This window comes from Venturia canescens, chromosome 2, assembly GCF_019457755.1.
Source record: "Venturia canescens isolate UGA chromosome 2, ASM1945775v1, whole genome shotgun sequence".
In the NCBI taxonomy this organism is placed as follows: domain Eukaryota; kingdom Metazoa; phylum Arthropoda; class Insecta; order Hymenoptera; family Ichneumonidae; genus Venturia; species Venturia canescens.
This window is the reverse complement of record NC_057422.1, coordinates 1,203,697-1,223,861: the sequence shown is the minus strand read 5'-3', so window position 1 is coordinate 1,223,861 and position 20,165 is coordinate 1,203,697. Positions and strand designations below refer to the sequence as shown.

General features: G+C 39.6%; 1 protein-coding gene across 4 annotated transcripts; it reads right to left on the bottom strand.

The window, feature by feature from the left end:
- Positions 1–101: 101 nt before the first annotated feature.
- Positions 102–18,523, bottom strand: pns (pinstripe). 4 transcript variants are annotated; one of them, XM_043412266.1, is made up of 21 exons: positions 18,414–18,523; positions 18,168–18,340; positions 9,167–9,276; positions 8,658–8,878; positions 8,370–8,564; positions 7,771–8,242; positions 7,529–7,665; positions 7,260–7,447; positions 6,989–7,164; positions 6,687–6,898; positions 6,377–6,583; positions 6,262–6,270; positions 5,977–6,151; positions 5,620–5,884; positions 4,668–4,778; positions 4,055–4,319; positions 3,675–3,942; positions 3,261–3,573; positions 2,821–2,997; positions 2,515–2,725; positions 102–2,434 (listed from the first exon to the last, which is right to left on the bottom strand). In XM_043412266.1, exons 2-21 carry the CDS (start codon positions 18,283–18,285, stop codon positions 2,245–2,247), a joined length of 4,020 nt encoding a protein of 1,339 aa, XP_043268201.1. In that variant the 5' UTR covers positions 18,286–18,340; positions 18,414–18,523; the 3' UTR covers positions 102–2,244. The 4 variants fall into 4 exon arrangements, with proteins under 4 accessions (XP_043268201.1, XP_043268204.1, XP_043268205.1 ...); XM_043412269.1 differs by lacking the exon at positions 4,668–4,778 and adding an exon at positions 5,183–5,218 and having other exon boundaries at positions 18,168–18,517; XM_043412270.1 differs by lacking the exon at positions 4,668–4,778 and having other exon boundaries at positions 18,168–18,517.
- Between the last annotated feature and the right edge of the window lie 1,642 nt (positions 18,524–20,165).

Here is a 20,165-nt window from a genome sequence, read left to right as displayed (position 1 = left end):
GTGAATAACAAAAAAAATTGAATTGAAAAAAAAGTTATACTCTGTTCATATTCGAAGTTTTTTTTTGGTAAAACGAAAGTTTGTGAAAAGAATAATCCACATTACTTATTTCACTTCATATATTTTTTCATATTGTTCTACTGTACAATAATTGCCTATGAGTATTCATATATACATAATATAATCTATTAGTCATTCATTTTGTAAAAGATTCTACGTATCATGTCAAGTTTATAGATCTTCATTTCATTATTCCTTACCTAATCTTTGTTTATTCGAATTTTGCCTTCTTTTTTCATTTATATACAATCTATGGATGTAGAATATAGATTGGCGGTGGGATCGGATGAAAACGTCACGGTGTGGGCGATTGAGTAAAGTTACGTCGATAAAAACATTTTTTTTCATCTTCAAAAGGAATGCGATTCTTTTCGAACCGTATAAGTGTACCGAGCGCATTATTGTTCCATCATTCGACTTGATTTTTTTCAACTACAAGGGATTAAACGCAGGATTTTCGTTATTTTATCATGTAAATTGAAGGATCGGAGCTTTTCTTGAAAAAATTGATTTTTTTGGCCACGTCGGTTACGAATCATGTTTCATATAATTGTTTTCATTACGAGTAAAAAGTGAGTGTGGAAAAATTTATCAAGAATCTAAAACTACATCGAATCTTTTTATTTTCTCTTTAAAAGTTACGAAACGAGTTTTGAGTGAGTTGGAACGATTTTTTTTCATGAAGAATTCTCCTTCCTAACGTGAAAAAATGAATTCTTTTCATATTATTGCTGGAGTTTGTTCCGGATGTACAACAATTAATTGGACAAAGTACGATTTGTATGTTTTTTTTACCACTCTGTTCGCGCAAATCGACTCACTGTGTTTCCCAAAGTTGAGAAAAATTTCTAATTGCGCAATTGCCTAGTTCCTAAATTTTTATTTTTAATTACACTGGACAACTACACAGGGTTTGAATTCTTTTTTCCCCATTCAAACGACAATTTCCAACGAGATTTACATCTCGCTGCGGCACTTCACTCGCACGCGGAGATTGCAGTTCGAAACATTCTTCGTCACGATTTATTTACCAGCTTATTAGCTTTACAGATAACGATGTATTATTACGTCAATATACAAATTTTTCCCTCAATGATATTAAAATCAAAGAAATAAAGTTATTCATCTGTAATCGTTAATAATTATCTCTGCGTGAACAACTTCGATAATGGTCAAGAGCATTCCAATTATTCAAAATGGATGAACCGACTCATTTCGTATTTGGCGGATTGAAAGGAACGTTTTTCGCAATGGAGAAAATGACTTTTGCTATCGCGCAGTACATTCTCATAACGTAGAACGGAAATCACAGAATAATAATAATATTCATAGAGTTGTAAAAATTTCTCAAGAATCACAATAAAAAAGAGGAATCTGTTCGTAATCTCACGTCGAACCGCGCTACGTATATAAAATTCACGTTATCCTAACTAATATATACACTAACAGAACTTAAAACATCTTTCAGTAGGACTATTTGTCATGTCGAGATTCCGTAGATCACAATTGGAACAATGAAAGTAAATGAAAAATACAAAATAACCAATTAAATTAACGAGTATTACAGTTAGAGTTGTGGGAAATATAAATATCTTTGGTACACGATTTAACGTTTCTTAAAGCCTACGTTCGTTATGTTTTCATCCTTTTTTTCTCATTTCTATCCTTAATTCTTGTTTCTTAGTATGAATTAACGTGGCAAGATCGGTCGGATAGAAGCCAAATGTTACGCCTTTTTTCCCTTTCACTGTTCTCTCATTCTCTGTTTTCATAACGTTGAATGGTTTTTTGGTTTTCTTCTTTCACAAACATGCACAGAAACTTTGTCGCGAACACGAGAGTTCAATTTTTGAACAAAGATGGGAAGGCTTCGCATTCTTTCGCAGAAAGCCACCTTCACTTCGTATGTTACGATCATCGCATAGTTGGAGAAGACTTTTTCAAGTAGAATTTGAGTCGAGTTTTTTAAAATGCGACAAATACTCCGACGAGTCTTTGGCACTTCGACAAAGTCTTGAAAGAAAAGGCGATAAGTGCTCGAATATATTTTGTTTGTACGGATTTTGGATAGATGCTTGTGAAGTTGCTTTCTTTTCCTTCCTCTCGATAATGCAAAGTTCCATCTTTGTTTGCAGCTGCTCGTGTATTGGTCACTCAAATATTGGCGGAATGTTAAATTCGACCTCAGCATATACTGGAAATTCCGTGAGTCAAACTTTTTTCCAGAACGATGTGAAATTCGCTGAGTGGCTCGAGTATGTGAATAAGGAAATTGAGTAATCCAGGGTTTCGCAGGAATGAGGCTTCCTCGTACATTTCACTTGTCGAACGTGCGTCGCTCATGGGTCTCAACATTGGATGAAGGAGTTGTTCCCTGAAAAATAATTAGATTTTTCAAAGTTGTTTCATCGATTTTTAAACATTCATTCGACTCGAATAGACCTCGATGTTTACCTCGCTGCCAAGCAAATAAAAAGCTGGAATTTTCCGTCTTTGCCCAGTGTCTGGCTGAAGGTATTTATTTGATCGATCAGATGGCAATAACACCGAAGTATTGTAAATCTCTGATTACTTTCGGCGTGGGTTCTCCGATCTCTGCTCAGTCGTTGAGAATATCCGTCCATTTCTTCAAGCAGCGACATTTCGAAATTTTCCTTTACTCGGACTACAACACGGAAGAAATTATGGTTACTATCCGCCTCGTGTCATTCGCACTTGATGAGCGTAAGATTTTTTTCGTTGCAAGTAAAAAGAACTTACGAAAGAAATCCCAGACATAAAAGTTTCGACCAAATATCCTCTGGTTCTTGAAACCGTACAGAAATGTTTGTTCTAGCGAGGGCACCAGACCTCCTTCGCCACACAAAAGGGCTGTTAACGAACCATCCAATGGTTCTCTTCTGTAGTGGAATTTCACGATTGCGTTTACCGCCTCACCTAATGCAAAATATGAAACGAATATATTAGTTGAAAATATTAAAGGGAGAAAAAAAATCTCTTCTTCAACAGTTATTTTCCATTCAGAAGCTAATTTTTCTCCATGGTGCAAAATAATTTTATGAGTTCTCGTTAAAATCGTTTCTAGCGCCTGCATCGTTTGGCCAAATTACGAATCCAATGAATTTTTTTCCGCTTCAATTTTCCATCATATTATTACATATCTTGAAAGTTTTTTTTTTTTTTTTTTTCATTTTCTTTACCAAGCATATGCTGCAGCTCGACTTGAGACAACGTTGGTTTCCTGGGTATACTCGGTGATCTACATCGGGGAGGAGTGGAGCAAGTTTCGAGTAATTCTTCGCTATCGATGCTTCGAGGGACCAGAGCACCGACGAGCAATCTTTCGGTGGAACTGTCGTCAATTCCACGTCCAAGCCATCGGCCACAGGGAAATTTGAAAGTATGACCCGTCACTTCGTTTCTTACGACGACGTGTTCGACCATCCATTTCGGTGAAATTCCTGTGTTGTCGTGTCCTATTCGGAGGGTCGACAAGACTCCCAAATTTTTGTGCTGCGAACGGGACGATTTGTTGTTGGAACTTTGATGATCAAAATCGAGGAAGACATTGAGGAGGGTCGTTAAATTTTTTTGAATGAAAAAATTAAACTTACGTGAAATACGAATTCCAGAGCGCTCTTAGGAATAGGCACAGGATTCGTTTCACACAACGTGCCGGAAATGGCGACCCAACTATTGGCTGATGTTGTTGCGGCGCTGGCTTTTCTACTGGGGAAAATAATGACGCGATAGGGCAGTTTCGTCGTCGGATAATTGTTCGTGAAGCAAAAATAATCGACGGCGTTCAGAGTCAATAAATGATATAAAAATTGTTCTTTCTCCTCCTCGCAACGGAGGAACGCCGATCGTTTGTACTGGCTCCTGGAACAAAAAACATTCGTTTTGAAAAAACCTCATTCGTTGCTGGATCATCGAATCCATTTCAAAAGTTTTAAAAACTCATTTCATTTTACAATTCACTTTTTCTCATTACCTCAGTAGAGTATTGTCGGACAAGAGTGTTTTCAGATGACGAGATAATAATTTTTTCTCCAAAGCCAATCGAACCCACGCTCTCGCGTACCCAATGTGAGTCTTGATTTCAGTCATCGCTTGAATATTTCGTATATCGAAGGTGAGAGAATCGGGTAACGGTCTGAGATGTTCAGGACCAATCGATTTTCGTTCGCCCATCGATCTCTGACGCTCGTTGCCTCGAGTCGGTGAAACGTCAGTCTCGAGGGCCAGGTTGGACAAATCTTTCATAATTGAACGGTATATGCAAATGATTATTCAATTCGTCGTGAATTTATGTACATTCAGAAAACTTCATGCTTCAAAAATCGTAGTCCAAGTTGTTCTCTAAAAATCTCAAAAGTCCGAATTTTTGATATTTCACATTCATGGAAACTGGGGGCAGACATGCGAGGGTGGGTTTCATAGGATTCAACATGGCTTTCGTGCAATCGCAGTAACATGCGGAGTTGGAACATTTTAAAAAAGTACATAAGAGAAACCATGCACAAAAATGCAAACATGTTTTGGGTAAAAAATGGAAAAAAATCATAAACGAAACAAAATTCGGCAAGCCAATGCAACAGGCTTACCGTTAAAGTTGTCCTTGATATAAGAAGCTATTTCATAAATGTTTCGGATCTTAATGGTCGCGATTAAACGATCCGAGAATCCGTGACATTTGTTAGACGATGGTTTTTTTGCTATTGAAACATAAAATTAGATAAAAACATGAAGAAATGAAGAAAAAATAATGAAAGGACGAAATCAAAGTTTCTACAATTCGTGCCAGGAAGCGGAGTTTTTCAAATTAATTCAAGGACCTGTCTCATTGAACGAAGCTTGAGCGAAGAGACTAGAAAAAAAATTGAAGTCGAGTTCGACAACTTGAAGTTTTGCTTCAAAATTTTTCAGCCAAGCCCTTCAATTAATTTTTCAATGATATTTTTATAGTAAAGAGTGCTGGGTCTACTGTTGACACGGCTTTTTGTGCGAAATGGTGAACGCCAGGTGAAAAAAAAATGTGCTGACAACGAGTGAATGAGAAGTGCAACGCTAGCAGAAAAAACAGTGAAAATTTTTACTCGATCGAGAATAACGAACGTACAATCAAGCCGCTTTCGGAGAACGCACCAAGCTAGGGCTGCATATCCAAAAATATTAATAGCACGATTAATAAGAGAGCGTAGAATTGATTAATCGCTGACTGTTCGTTAATTCTCAGCTTATTAATTGCGTTGAAAATTTCCATAGTCCAGGATTACTGTCGCCGAGACCAGAAGCCTATTTACAATCATTGTTAGCTATTTCATTACAGGATCGAATAATCGCAGTCAATTAAATATGAGTTTGTCAGATGGAAAACATATTCTACATGATTCGAGAAATCCTTCTCTGCGAAGGATTAATTCGAAATGGCAGTAGTAATTCTAGGATTTCGTGATCTGACAGAATTGTCAATGATTTCATTATTATTTTGGGGCCTGAAAAGAAAACTGAATAAAACTAAAGTTATCGAATTGGGTAGGAGGCTGCGAAACGTACCGGGTGATAAGAAATTGGGATCGATTGATTTCGCAGAATCGTTGCACTCTTCCAATTCTTGGTACATCGTGAGATGCGACCAGAGAGCACTTTTTCCTTGTTTGTTTTGGAGCCCGTGGCTCCATACACGTTCGAGCAAATCGCACAGACTCGCGACCAAAGTATTTTCTTCGACATCCGAAAGAGATTCAGTCCCGTGGCCCAGAGCCACCGCTTCAGATCCCATTTTTTCGACGAGCATTCTTTTTGTCTTGGATTTGCAATCCTATAAAAATCATTCAAATTGGTATTGGTCTCGGTAAATAATTTATTTAACCGATGGAAAAATCGGTTTGGGGGTTTTCGAGGCTTCCTAACCTTGAGCAGTTTTTCCACAAAGGTCCAATTAGCCTGGGCTATGAGGGCAGGACTCATGTCAGCGGAGAGTTTTGTTTGCGGCCTTGGAGATTGAGTTTCTTGCGGCGTTGGCGGTTTTCCATTCGCCTCAAGTGATTTCATCTTGTATTTCCACTGCGTTTGTCCTTTCCGGCTACTGTAAACGATGAAAATGTATATTTTAGTAGGATTCATTTACCTTACAATTTAGCCATTTTTCCAAGAATTTTTTTCGTGATCAAACACCCGATATCAATTGTTTCTTACCGTAGCAGACTTTGGGTACAGCAGAAATAAAAAATACATTTTCACGTTAGTTACAAAAAATTACTATCGTTTTTGATGGGATTCGATTTTTGAAAAAGTTGAAAGAAAGGTATACCTCTGGACCGGTTCCTTGTTCATTGCGACGTTGTCTAGCAAAGGAAAACTTCGGAAATACGCGGCTCGATGAGGAACTATCTCCGTTGGAGGATTAGCCTCAAAATCCACGTTGTTTAATTTATTTTCCAATACTTTTTGTGACTCGACCACGTTGTTTGATACTTCGTAACGAGTCGACCGAATTATCCCCTCACCAACCTTTTTTCTGTTGGAAAAACCGATTTTTTCACACCACGTAGTCTTACTTTACATATATCTTATTAATTTTATATTTAATCGTTGATAAAGGTTGAGAAATATTGACGAACTTTATTTGAGCGATTCTGTGGTCGAAAATTTTGATGTTGGAATCCAGTTCGCTCCAGGAGGACATGACTTTGTTGTCGACGAGAGAGGCGAACATTTGAGTCTCGAGGAATCTCGATAAAAAGGGCAAATGTTGAGCTGGCTGATCGGAGAGGAATGTTGCCTTATCGAATACGTGCATGCTGTCACGATTGTTTAACCATTCGTCTTTGTCCTGTAATAGGGTTAAAAAAAATTGTTAAAAAATCACTCGCTGGATGGTCAATCGATCGGCTTAGTTAAATATTTTTTTTTTAATTTTTACCTGGCTTGGATGAATGACAAAATGATCGTATCCGGAAAAAAGTTGAACGAAACGATTCAGAAAAATTTCTCGTACAGCATTGTTGAACACAAGAGTTTCCTGATACTCTTCTTGGGTCGTGAGAATTCTGTCTTTCGTTAAATTTTCAACCGAGTCGATGTCGTCAAAGCTGATACCTAGAAAAAGATGACAGCCAAGATGATCGAAAGTTTGTTAATTCGTTTCTTTTCAAGCTCGAATATTCCACGGACGATTATAGTGCGAAGATTACCTGTTTTTTTGACAATGTCGACGATTCTTTGGAGAGCATCGGATTGCGGGATCGTTTCCGGTCTGTCCCAGTCGAGGACGTCGTGCAACGAGTGTTTTCTTCGTCCGAGATGAAATCCCGAGCCGGGTAGCGTTAAACTAGTCGACATTATATCGCCGTTGAAATAATTTATGACCATATTGTCAGTCCTGCGGAATGAATCGTCTTTTGATCGTCCCATGGGCCAAAATAGTTGAGAATTTATGCCTGATTAGCGAATTTCAACTCACTTCTCGTTTTGTGGAATTTTGTACTTGTTTAAGAGACTTCGTAGCTCAGCAATGAACTGCATTTTGTGAGGGAACACCGGCAATTCCTCGGGAAATTGGCTGCTTTGTTTGTCAATGTCAACGTAGCAGAGATTCGCCTGTAATAAAAGTATGAAAAATTGTTGGACCACGCTCACGCGAAGAAAGAATTCGAAAAATCAAACGGAACGAGGCTTGAGCAAGAAAAAATGGCGGAGACTCACTTCGCTGGCGATTTTCAAGTTTCCGCCTTCGCTGTTCGCATGCAGCCCCATTATAAAAGGCACCGGTGCGTCGAGGAAGTGATGGAGGCTCGCGGGTAAAATGGGTACGTAAACGTGTTGCCACGAGAATGGGAATAATAGCGCGGTTATGGACTCGGCGACGACCATCAATTTGTGAAAGTCCGTGCTCCTCAACAATACTTGATTCTCAAGTAAAACACAGGTGAACAATTGTATGACGGTCTCGACCCCTAGCCAGGCGAACATGTCTTTGAGGGGGTAATCCAACATGGGCAGTTCCGACGATGGATTTGGATGAATAATTACAAGTTCGAGCGGCTGCTTCGCTGGCTCGTCGTTCGGCACGAAAAATTTTAATGATTTACCGGGCAGCGGTACTGGTACGTTGTACAATAAATTGTACACGTATGATTCGAGGCTGAGACCAGGTCCTGGATGTCTAGGAACACATCTGAAAAATTTTTAAATCATTAGAAAAATGAAATTGAATTATGAATCATGATATTATGATAATCGTAGAGACAATGTTGGAATAGGTAAAAAAAAATCAATGATTAAGCAAAGTAGATGAAACTGACTTGTAAAGATTGGTGAGGAACGTTTTCGCTGCGTGGAGGTAAGGCTGTTGGCATAGTAGCGATATCGATTTGGTAACGAATAATTTGTCTTTGGTGGAATCGTAATAAGCCAAAGCTGCGCCGGGTGAATGTGCCGATAATTTGAAGTGTCTGGGCAACGATCTCGTGCTGTGGCCGTCTTGTCCTCTCCGGGGACTGTAAAAAACGTAAAGTTCAAAATATTCGTTAATAAATGAGAAGAGGAATTTGTAGTTTGGGCAAAGAGGTGGGCCTGGATGATGGACTTACGCGGGTGGTGTACCATTTTGGCCGCTGCTCAATTCCGTTATGAACATCGCTTGGAGAGTCTGCATAGCCGCGCATATTTTACGATTGCGACATTCTTCGTAAAAAACCAAACTGAAACCGTACGTGCGATGTCCATCTTCTTTGGTCAGTACGAACGAGTGAAAAGAGGGCTCGACCGAGTGTTTTTGCGTTCGAAATCGCAGCCCGCTCGGCAAGCAAAGCTGTTGGATAGCTCGATTGTTCAGAACAAATCGAATAATACGGTAGGCTCGTTTAGCGGGTGTCGCGGAAGTGAAGTCGCAGGTTTACAGGGCGAATAAACGGCGCGGTTGTCGAGATAAAAGTCCTTTGAACTTTTTCAAAGGATTCAATCAAAGGACCCAGACCGCTAAGGACTTTTTTCCTCGAAACCTTGCGATTTAAGCATGCCTCTCGACATCAGATGTCACTTATCGGACAGCCGGTTCATTGAAAAATAATAATAAAATCATTGGGAGATTGTTACTTACCATACAGACGGCGTGTTCGTCGAACGGATTCCAGGGCACCGAGTCCGGATAATGCCCGAGTACTTTGCTCTTGTAAGCTCGGTCCAGTGGTGTACATTGCAACGAGTCACCTGCAGGCAAAATATTTAAGAGTGAGACGAAGTTTAGGCTGAGAATATAAATAAGACGGAGAAGCGGGAGATTAAGTGGCGGGAGGAAAAGAGTTAAGAATCGCGTTGCAACGTTTGCAAAGTCGTTACCGAGGCCCCCGTGTGTGCGGTATCTCGAAAAGCTCGCGACCTCAATGAGACCGCCTCGTGGTACTTGGCAACTCTCCAATCTTCAAGAGCCTCCACGAGTGTACCTCCTTAATCATGTATAGTTTGTCAGAACACTGAGCAATGTAGTGGGAGAGCGAGAGAGCATGTGGAAAAAAAAGAAAATAAAATACGCGCGAGTACCCTTATCCGTGTGTCGAGTTAATCGTTCGCTGTTGAAGAGTCTGGCTACAGAGTCTTGAGACGTCCGACACCGAAGATCCGCATCCACCGCCTGCGAGACTGATCCTGATAATAGAATATCGAATTTTTTTCTTTTCTTTTCTTTTTTTTCGTATACCGACGAGCAACGAGAAACAATGGATTTCCTAGCTCGACGCTTTGCCGAAGGCAAAATGAACTTTTGAATAGGAGGATAAATGACCTTGGCAACTGAGAGAAAGCAGGCCAAAGTTGGAAGAATAGAGGAAGTCTGAAGCGAAAGATTTGCAAGGTTGAATTAGTAGGGCACGCTGGGTAGACTGCCAGGGATGCGATCATCGAGCTAATTGGTGCGAATTGCACATTTTTTTATTTTTCTCCTCGCCCCTGATACTAGGAGGAAGTTCAAGGTTTCATGTTGCACGTGCATCGTGCGGAAAGACGAAAAGAAAAATTCTCAGCGATTTTTTTTTTTCATCAGCAGTGATAATCCGCCAAAAAAACAGACTCTGAAAACGACGCTGAAGTTGCAACGTTGGAGTCCAACGAAATGAACGAAAAAAACACTCGTAATTCACCAATTTTTTATTTCACGAAGCAACGAAATTGGAGAATTACTGGAATTGTTGGAGGATTTTTTAACATCGTTTCGTCGGACTTCAACGTTGCAAACTTCAGCGTCATATTCCAAGAAGTCGCGCAGAGAATTGATTCTATCCCTAAATAATTAAGATCTCAATTATTGTTGAATGAAATATCGTTGAAGATTCTTCTCTTGAGGAAATGCTCATGTGTCTTGAGCAGCTTCATGATTTTTGGAACGTTCCTAGCCTCCGATATCCTGGCACCGAGTGTCTGATTTGATTAAACAGAGCTGGCCAGAGTGAAGCAGCTAAAAAAGGTTTGCAAGATTGATTGTAATCCAGTCTGCTACGCCGAAGGTCTCTAAGAAGTACGAAAGGTAAAGAAAAAATATCTAGTTTTTTATTCACGAACGAGAGATTCCTCGTCCACCCTGATCTTTCGTTTTGCGTGAAAAATTTCTTTCACTCAAGCATGATGAATTATTTCCAGTCCAATTCTTTATTCGATCTTTTGGCACGGTTTTCTCAGTTCCCGGAGTATGCGCCCCGGGGTAATACGGGTCGGGTCAATTCAAAAGTACTTCTACAGAGAATGCAGTTCATTTTGAAAACGTTTGAAAGCAAAAATCCTGAGATTCGTTCGGTTCAGTAACGTCGATCGATGCAGCCAAATTATTCGTGAAATCAACTCGTGACTTTAATTACAACTCGCAGTTGAACCAGAGAGTCTCTGAATGCTCGCTCGCAGAGGTCAATTTCCTCTTGATAATTGAGTCCTCCAGACCCCGAGGCCATTACGTCGTATAATGCCACTGTACGGGCTTTGCGAATCGAGTCAAGCTGTGATAACAATTTTCTCACTAAACGTACTACCGTTTCGTTCCAATTGTACTGTATTACAATAAAAGAAAATCGCGAAATAAATTAGTTTCCATTGATCGATTAAAAACTGTTTTTCCCCGTATGAAAAAGTGATTTGTCGATCTTCCAAAACGAAGAGCCATTTTAAATCTGATTTTCATAGTTTTCAAACACTTTTAAACAATCGTGCAAGAAAACTGACCCAAATTACCCTCATCTGCCTCGAACTAAGGTAACGCACGATGAATGCAAAGCTAATTTCGGCTTCTTCTCTCTTTTTTCAATGCAAATTACTCCATTCAACGAGTTTAATTGAGCGTTGACAATTGCGATCAAGTTACTCGGAGGCTCTCATATGTGTACGTATACAAGTACAATAAAACACGTTATAATCGTGACGATACTGACATAACATTATACTACTAAAAAGTCTGAAGCAGTGGGAACAAAATGCGAAGCACGACAACAAGGAATCTGATAAAATTACGCCGAGGGGTCGTGCTTTTGAAACAGATTTATCGTGACAGCACTTCCGAGACTGGTCATGAACTCTCCAGAGAACTTTTTGTCATTTCCTCTTTCTTTTCGGTGCTCCAAAAGTCGGATAATCTCGAAAGCCAACGGGATAAAATGATATTTGGGAATTTCGTGGGCGTCAAGACGATCTCAACGAAGTAACGGATGAAAACGTCTCATTGGAATCGTACTGACACGAGACTCTATCGGATTGGTAAGATTCGATTGGCACGCGGAGGTTTTGCGTGTTGGATGTATCTGGCGATATTTCGGTTAAAAAGTAAGCCGCTTTCGGAGTTTTCGTAGAGCAAACGAGCCGGAATAATTGACGAAAGAGTCGGTAAAATGGAGCAGTGTCTCCGGAACTTTGTGCGAAAGTTTGGAGTTCACTCGCCGCTTCGAAGTAACGACGTTCGAGAGTCAAGCGATTTATTTCAAGAAAATTGACATCATTGCATTACCGGTAATACGGTTTTCTCTACGGTGTATTAAATTTACGGTTGAAATGAAATTCGGTACGGTAGAGTTACTCGTTTTGACAGGAGGGCGACGCGTATGAAAATGATCGATTTGAGTGTTCGATCACTCCTCTCCCACACGACTCGTCTCGTCACATAATTTCATCATCTCTTGAACGACAAGATTGCGAGAGTGTTCCGGCAAGGAGTGGTTCGATCCTTCGTTGTCCAGAAGTATATCGTTACGTTTTTTTCCACGTCGCGGAGGCACGGCCAGGACTACGACGCTGAAGTTTGCAACGTTGGAGTCCGACGAATCTAACGAAAATAACATTTGTAATTCACCAATTTTTTATTTCACGAATCATTGGTGTAGACTGAAAAACTAGGAATTGTAAATTCGGCAGGGAACGAAATCGGAGAATCACTGGAATTATTGGAGGGTTTTTTTTCCATCATTTCGTTGGACTCGAACGTTGCAAACTTCAGTGTCATCCAGAACCCGAGCCAGTCGATTCAATACGTGATTCGATCGAATTCGAGTTTTCAGGATTTCTGTGAGACGCCAAGAGCCCGTTAAATTCGTCGCGACCTAAACGAGAAAATGGCAGTGTAGGTTTGCGAATTATTTCGAAAGGAGAGTTCGAAGGGTCAAACTCGAGTTGTACCGAACCCTCAATAATTATGTTTTCGCGTAGTTTACAGGGGTTTCGTAGATACTCGTACTTAATTATGAATCACGCTGTACGATATATGCATGCTCGCCGTGTACGGGAGAGTAACAAGCGCGGGGCGTGCGAGGGTATTGATTTGGGGATTGCACACGCACCGAGAGACCGGAGGACAACTCACACATTTTCCATACCAAATGTCCAAACGTTCGGAACGTTTATTTTTTCCACGTTTTTGCACGCGATTTCGCGTACGCTCCCGCCACAGCAATTACGGACAATAATATCGAGGATGGAAGGCGCGACTTTGATCGTGGTAAGCGCTGTGCGCTGCTAACGCATCTGAAGCTCGCCCCATAAAGAATTCTTTCTCTTTAAACGTACCGACGAAAGTGAGCGTATTCGGGTACCTCGCGTACGTTATACGGGTTGCAGTTGAGTGACTCAGACTTACAAGTCTCTTCCTTCTAAGCCTTTCTCGTACATGTGCAAACGTTTCTGTAACACGGTAGCCGGCCCACTTATAAGGTGTCCCAAAAGTCGTATCGAAAATTTTCAGATCTTCCAAATTGGAGCTCTCAGTCAATTTAATTGTGAAATTTATCGGTGGAACTGATCGATCGCAGGAAAAAATGACTTGAATCATGGTTTCGGTTTGGAGGGTAATTTTTGGTGGTTTTTCGGACACCCGCGACATGCGCAAGCTCTTTTTCTCTCTCCTTTCGTAATTTTCTCTCGACTGCCCTTTTCTTTCATGCTGGCGCGATGTCGTCATCTGTGGAGCCCCGCGTAAAAAGAGGGTCGAATTCTCTCTCCCTTAAGTGGGCGCTTTCGAAGGGCGGATGTGGTGTCGTTGAGAAGGGAATTTAGTGCATCGATACGTCTGGTGTACACGCAGCATCAGTTTCGTCAACCACCGAAGCTAGTCAAATTTCAATCACATTCAAATTTATTCAATTGCGATTGAATTCATGCTCGGTAATTCGTTTGAACTAAAATTTAGTAAGTACATGAATGCAAACAACGACTGAATTTGCAATGGAATTTCGGACGATCGGGCTGGCCGGTGCGAACTACGTCGGATGGGTACACCGATAAACGAGTAAAAATAAAATCAAACGATAGCGAAGATTGAAAACGATCCCTCGTTCTTTTCGGTTGGCAAAGTATCGAAACCCCGGAGAAGCCACTGGGGAGTTTTCAACCCTCTCCGGCTCGCATTCGTTTAAACTCGAAGGGAGACGACCCACGGAAATGACGGCGTCAATGCAACGGAAATGGAGTAAGAGAGAGAAAGAGGCTAAAGAAAAAGAAGCAAAAAAACGCGGCTAAGGGATGCTGGCCACTGGGGATTTTGTTTCGGGTCCTCGAGGCACGTGTTTTTTCTTTTTTCTTCTTCCTTTCCATCGGTCGCTCGAATTGTTCAGGCGTGACATGGAAAAAATCGATGCACATGAGCACCGCCGGAAATCCAAATTCTCACGATTCAGACACGATAAATAAAATTATCGTGCCCGCTCAACGAAAGGTAATAATTATCGACACGAATTATTCACGAAAATCGTCTTCGTTCTTGGCCCCTCTACTATTCGTTTTTCTTCCCTCCATTTTTCAATAGAGTTTCGACAGAGCCCTCTGTAATAAAAGACTTTTCGTCGAGGTACGTGTTTTTTTTCCGTTATTTCGTATATTTCCATATTTTCGATGGGAATATTCGGGGGTTATCTGGACCGAGATTCTGTGACCCGCTGTTTGTCCGTTCTTATCGCTTTATCGCATGTTATTTTTTATCTCGTTTCTTTACTCCGTTGTTATTTTTCTCTCGTTTTTTTCGAGCCGAACGAAGTTTCGTATATTCACGAGACGTTCTTTGACTATTGGCCTCTACACTGATACGTATGCATATATGCATCGCCTGATGCTTGAGATCGTGGCATATTAAGCGTCCTTTGTACACTACACTGGTGCCCATTGTTCCAATATTCCGATGAACTGGAGCGATTATTCTCCGCATTTCTAACGGGACTCTCATAGGATTAAACGTTCATTCGAGCCCGATCTTAAATACTGTAAATCAAAAAGAAAATGGAAAAAACAATTTCGTTATAAATTTAGGTAATTTTTGAATTTCGTAAGAGAAAAAATGCTCCGAAAAATGACGAACGGTGAGCAGTTTCGATTTTTGACATAATTTATGACAATAAAAAGAGTTTTTTAGTGCCATGTCATGCAATACTAATAAATGAGGCTACAGCTCTTTCGTGAATCGGAAAAATATCGCCTGTCGTCTTCGCGAGAATATCAACATTGTATAAGTTCGCGCGAAATATTCCCAGCGTTTAAAATAGAAACGGGAGTTGTAGACAATGCCGAAAAGATTTCCCGCACTTTCGAGGCCTCGGATCGTTCATATTCGCATCGTAGGTAAATCACAAAGAGTTCGAGAGTGTTCGAAACGGAGCATGTTAATTACGGTGAAAGACACTCGTTTCTAATAAGCTTAATTGCAGCTGCTATTCGTCTACGCCACACCCTGACGCGTTCTTTTATTTATCTCGCTCCCCCTTTTTTTTCTTGCCATGTTTTTTTTTTTTTGAAAAAAAGAAAGAAAAAAAGAAAAAATCCGCTTCATTCACATCTGTTCCGGCTGGAAAGAGCTTGTCTACTTTTATTAAGCGCATTCACGGCGATCGCAACGAATGGAATTGCTTTTTTTTTCATCATCCTCTCTGGAATTACCGAGATTACGGAAAAAAGTCTGACGAAACGCGATCAAAATATGAAGAGTTCGAAACTCGGGAAAGATATTGCAAAAAATGATTTTGAACGATTTTAAATAAATGTTGTTAGAAGCATTGAGAAAAAGGACGCTGAAGTTTGCAACGTTGGAGTTGAACGAAACGAACGAAATTGGAGAATACTGGAATTATTGAAGTTTTTAAATATCATTTCGTTGGAGTCAAACGTTGCAAACTTCAGCGTCATGAAAAAAATGACAGCAAGAATCTTCGTCAGTCCGGTGTTTCGACGATGCAACTAAATAGCTAGAAATTGTTTCGCAAAAGAGCCTCGTATCGATCGAAGAGTAATAATAAATGCAAATAACCGATAAGCTTATAATCAAAATATTGGAGAATCTATTTAGACGGGAATACACGAAGGAAAAAAATATCTGTCGGTTGAGAAGGCAGTTTTAGGGGGGGGGGGGGGCCGCAAAGAAAATCGTAGAGCAGCATGCAGCTGCTCTACCGAGTATTTGGTCTCGTATCTTTAGAACTTTTTCCTCCTGTTTTCGGTCTTGAACGTCACGTTCAGTAAACGTGTTTCATTCCTTTGTGAGAGTGAGCTTTTGTGCGTCAAAAGAGAGCAAGAGAGAGAGAGAGGAATAGACGACGAGGAAGAGAAGAACAAGGGGTGGTTTCTTCATCAACTTAAAGCGGAGTTTATTTTTCGCAATAAAGCAAAAAAAAAAAACGAGAAAAATGGAAAAACAACAATGTAAGGCTCTGTGATCCAAACGAGTTATTTTTAGATTTTCAGTGGGTGAACACTGAACGCCGCCTCGTTGCTGCAATTTCTGTGCGCACCGAATACTCTGCAAGATGCAAATTGAGAGATGCTCCAAAAGAAATGTCGTCTTGACTGAAAAGCTCTTGACTCATAAATTTAAAATTTTTACGATTTGCACATTAACTTCGACAAATGTAGAAACAAAGAAAAAGTCTACTGCACAAATTGAGATAACTGCGAGCACCGGAAAGCAGAATATTAACAGCGAATATGAACCAACAAAAACTGAAGCGTTCAAATGCCTTTAAATTTCGATCAATTATCATCGATGTGATTGAATCGCAGTTGATGAAGCTGAAGTTTGCAACGTCGTAGTCCAACGAAATGGATGAAAAAAAAAAAAACATTTGTAATTCACCAATTATTTATTTCACGAATTATTAGTGTAGACTGAAAAACACTACAAATTAAAAATTCGGGAGGGAACGAAATTGGAGCCGAACGTTGAAAACTTCAGCGTCATCGCAGTTGTTACTAATGTTCTTAAATATTCTGTTTCCGGCGAGAAACGTGACCCTGATCGGTTCGTCCCGGTCCGAGCACCATCAGATTTTCTCAGGAAGATCTGTTGCTCGCTGTGCATATTGTTGAAATTTTTTTCTCGATGGTCCTCCGGGTACGTTCCTCTCTCTTGCTCTCTTTGTGCCTCCCACTCAATAAAAACCCTGACCTGACAAAGAGAGCACGGCGTGTGCTCTTAGATAAAAGATTTTTTTTCGTTGAAGACGACTAAAGAAAAGAGCCTCTCTTTGTCGAAAATCAGCAACGAGTTCACGGCAGTTCTTTGAAAACTCTGACAAACTTTTAGTATCATTTATACAATTTTATGCATCTTCGTTGATCGCGATTTTTCGAAACAATTTTTTTGGGATGTTTTTCAACGGTTTTGTCTACCGATTTATTTATTTTTTGACCTCGCAACGATTTCACAAATTTTTCAATGGAAAAAATGTATTTATCTGTTCGATGATATTCTGTTTTTTTTTTCGGTAAGCTTATACCACGAGCACTAGAACGCTTGGCCTGCTCGAGATGAGAAGTTGCACGCGGAGCATTCTTTCAATTAAGTGTTCATTTAAACCCGTGGACGAGAGCTCGAAGGGCACGAGAATTTTTATCATCCGTTTACTATTACGCATGATTTTATTTTCGAATACGCTCAAGCTGAGAGCGTCGGTGCGGAGGGACGAATGTACTGTTTTTCCTGGGTTTCTGACTGAAAAAATTCTTGCCATTTCGTGAAAGACTTTTTTGATTTTCTCTTTTTATCAAGTCAAAATAAAGATGAATTCCAATCAATCTTGATAGAAAAATAACGAAAATTTATTTTATTTTTATTCAATATTTTTTTCAATCTCCGAATTTGAATTTCAAGAAAAATATTAACAGGAGTTTCGTCTACGTTTATCATAATTTTCTCATAATTAATGAGAATCGAAGAATTGTGATTGTTTGAACTCCCCAAAATATGAATGATCGTACTCGATTTCGAAGCTCGTTATTTCACAAGAACTTTTGGCGGGCTCTTTTGAAAATGCTCCGATCATGTGGCGAGTGAGTCACGAATAATAATTGTAATTGCAAGAATATTCAAAAGTACTTGGCGCGTATCGGTAATTCAAGAGAAAGGAATGGAGTTTTTGTGTAGCGAAATTAAGTGGAATTGGTGAAGATAAAAGAAGGATTTTGGGGCAATGAGTGACGCGATACATAAAAGATAGCACACGCGTGCGTACTGTGTCGAAAGAACCTCCGTTTCCGAAATTATGCAACGAGAGTAATTTCATTGTTCGTTAAAAATTCAGGGAATTGAATTAAATCAAGGAAAATTATAGAAAAATCAATAAGAGAATTGTACGATAAGCTGAACGTTGTATCCTCACCGAAATATTTATCAGGCTCGAGTCCCGAATCCTTGTCGAGGCCACAAATGACAAAATAATCCGCGAATCTGGTTGGATGTTGGTCCGGACCACGGATTATTCCGATCCCTCCGTTCATCGTTTATTTTCTTTTCCTTTCACTCTTACCCCCAATTTTATTTTCGCCTTATTGCCTGCCACCACAAATACACGAGTATTATCACACCGTAGACCCATACATCTGCGCACTCGCACGCACACACTCACGTAAACAAATTGCACGTAAAGCTCATCTTAACAACTGTCATTTCTCGGCGAGGGAGAAAGAGCGCAACAACAGCTGATGTTGACGCGAACGGGACGAACCTCACTCTGAGAATAATTGATCTGTACTGGGTTAACTATGAAGTTAGTTACGGAACTCTGAACGTCTGAACCATTGATCATGCATTCGAACGAGAAAGGTTTCCGAAGCTTTTATAACAAACGCCCTAGCGGCTGTTTTCCGAATTACAGCAATGCCGTCGTCGGTAATTTGGTAGGGACTAGATTGGCCGAAAATGGTCGCTATTTCCGGTCGGCCAAAGTCACTAGCCGAAAAAAATGGGGTAATAGTTGTAGAAACAAGGCACAGATGTCGCAATAAGCTTTTTCGTCGATAATTCAGAAATTACAGCCTCGGCGGCAGGGGTTCTTAATGAATTGGACAAAAATTCGTTCAATTGACTCGACTCATCAGCTGACAAATCAGAAAGAACGGTACGCATATCTAAACTGTCGGGCGTCTCGTTTTCCTCAAACTGGTATTCCATTCCGGGAAGTCCCGTAAAACCCCAAATTCGTCGATGATGATCTATGACCAACTCCAAACTATCTAATGAGTCTAATCCTAGTAATAGCGGAACGGGAAGAGTAAAAAAATACCGACGTTCCCCAATTTCCCAATAACGTCTCAAAAATTCCGAAAAGTTCTCCAATATAATAATTGTTCGATCTCTTATTCAAATAAAGAAAAACTCCAGATAAATCAAATAATTCAATCGTTTCTTCTCTTCTTTTTCATTAAATTGCTATCTATATAATTTATTTTGACATTTCCTCATAAAACAACATTATTATCAAATGACTAAAAGAAACTAATTTAAGAATGTTACATCCAAAAGAATTACTTAATATCGTGAACTAAAGTTATCAACCGCGAATCAATGGAAATTATTAATCTAAACGATCCAAAAAAGAAATAATTTTAATCGGGGAAATCGGGAAAATTGACCTAAGGAGGAAGATCTTCCCGAACAGCCATTTCAATGATTCACAGATTTTCGAAAATAAATTAAGCAGAATAAATGTACCAGTATACTCAAAAAAATATAAATTTCAGAATAAAAGAAAATCAGGAAGTGTTCAAAGACTTACCAAAAATAATAAAATTTTCTTTCTCAAGAGTAAGATTACTTTTCTCCTTATCTCTCTCCTCTTTGGCTTCAACCAGCGTAGCTAACCCGGGAAAATCGGGAGACTATAAATTTTTGCATCTCAGCAACCTAGCTGAAGCGTTCGATGGATAGGAAGAGAAAAAAATTATTGTCCAATATAAAACAAACAAGAAATAAATCTCAAAGAGTTTGCCGTATTTTCTGTCGAAATCTAAAATCAAAACGGAAGAAACAAAAATGGTCAAAAAGACGACACTTAACAAAAAGGAAAAGATAACACAAAGCATAAGGATATGAAAAAGAGGAAAAAAAACAAAAATAAATTTTCACTCAATACTTGATTCAAGAAAGAAATATAATCACAAGTAATTCTAATAATAATTCGTTTGTTGTCGACTGACGAATTCTCGGCCAGTATACGAAACGACCACGTAAAATTTCGAAGTCGATATATAAATCAATAATTCTCTTCCAAAAATTTTATTTCGAGCGAATATTATTTCGGGTAAAATCTAATCCCAATGATAAAATTTTAAGGCTCTTATAAGTGTCATATAGGCTTCCAAAATTCTCGACAAACACG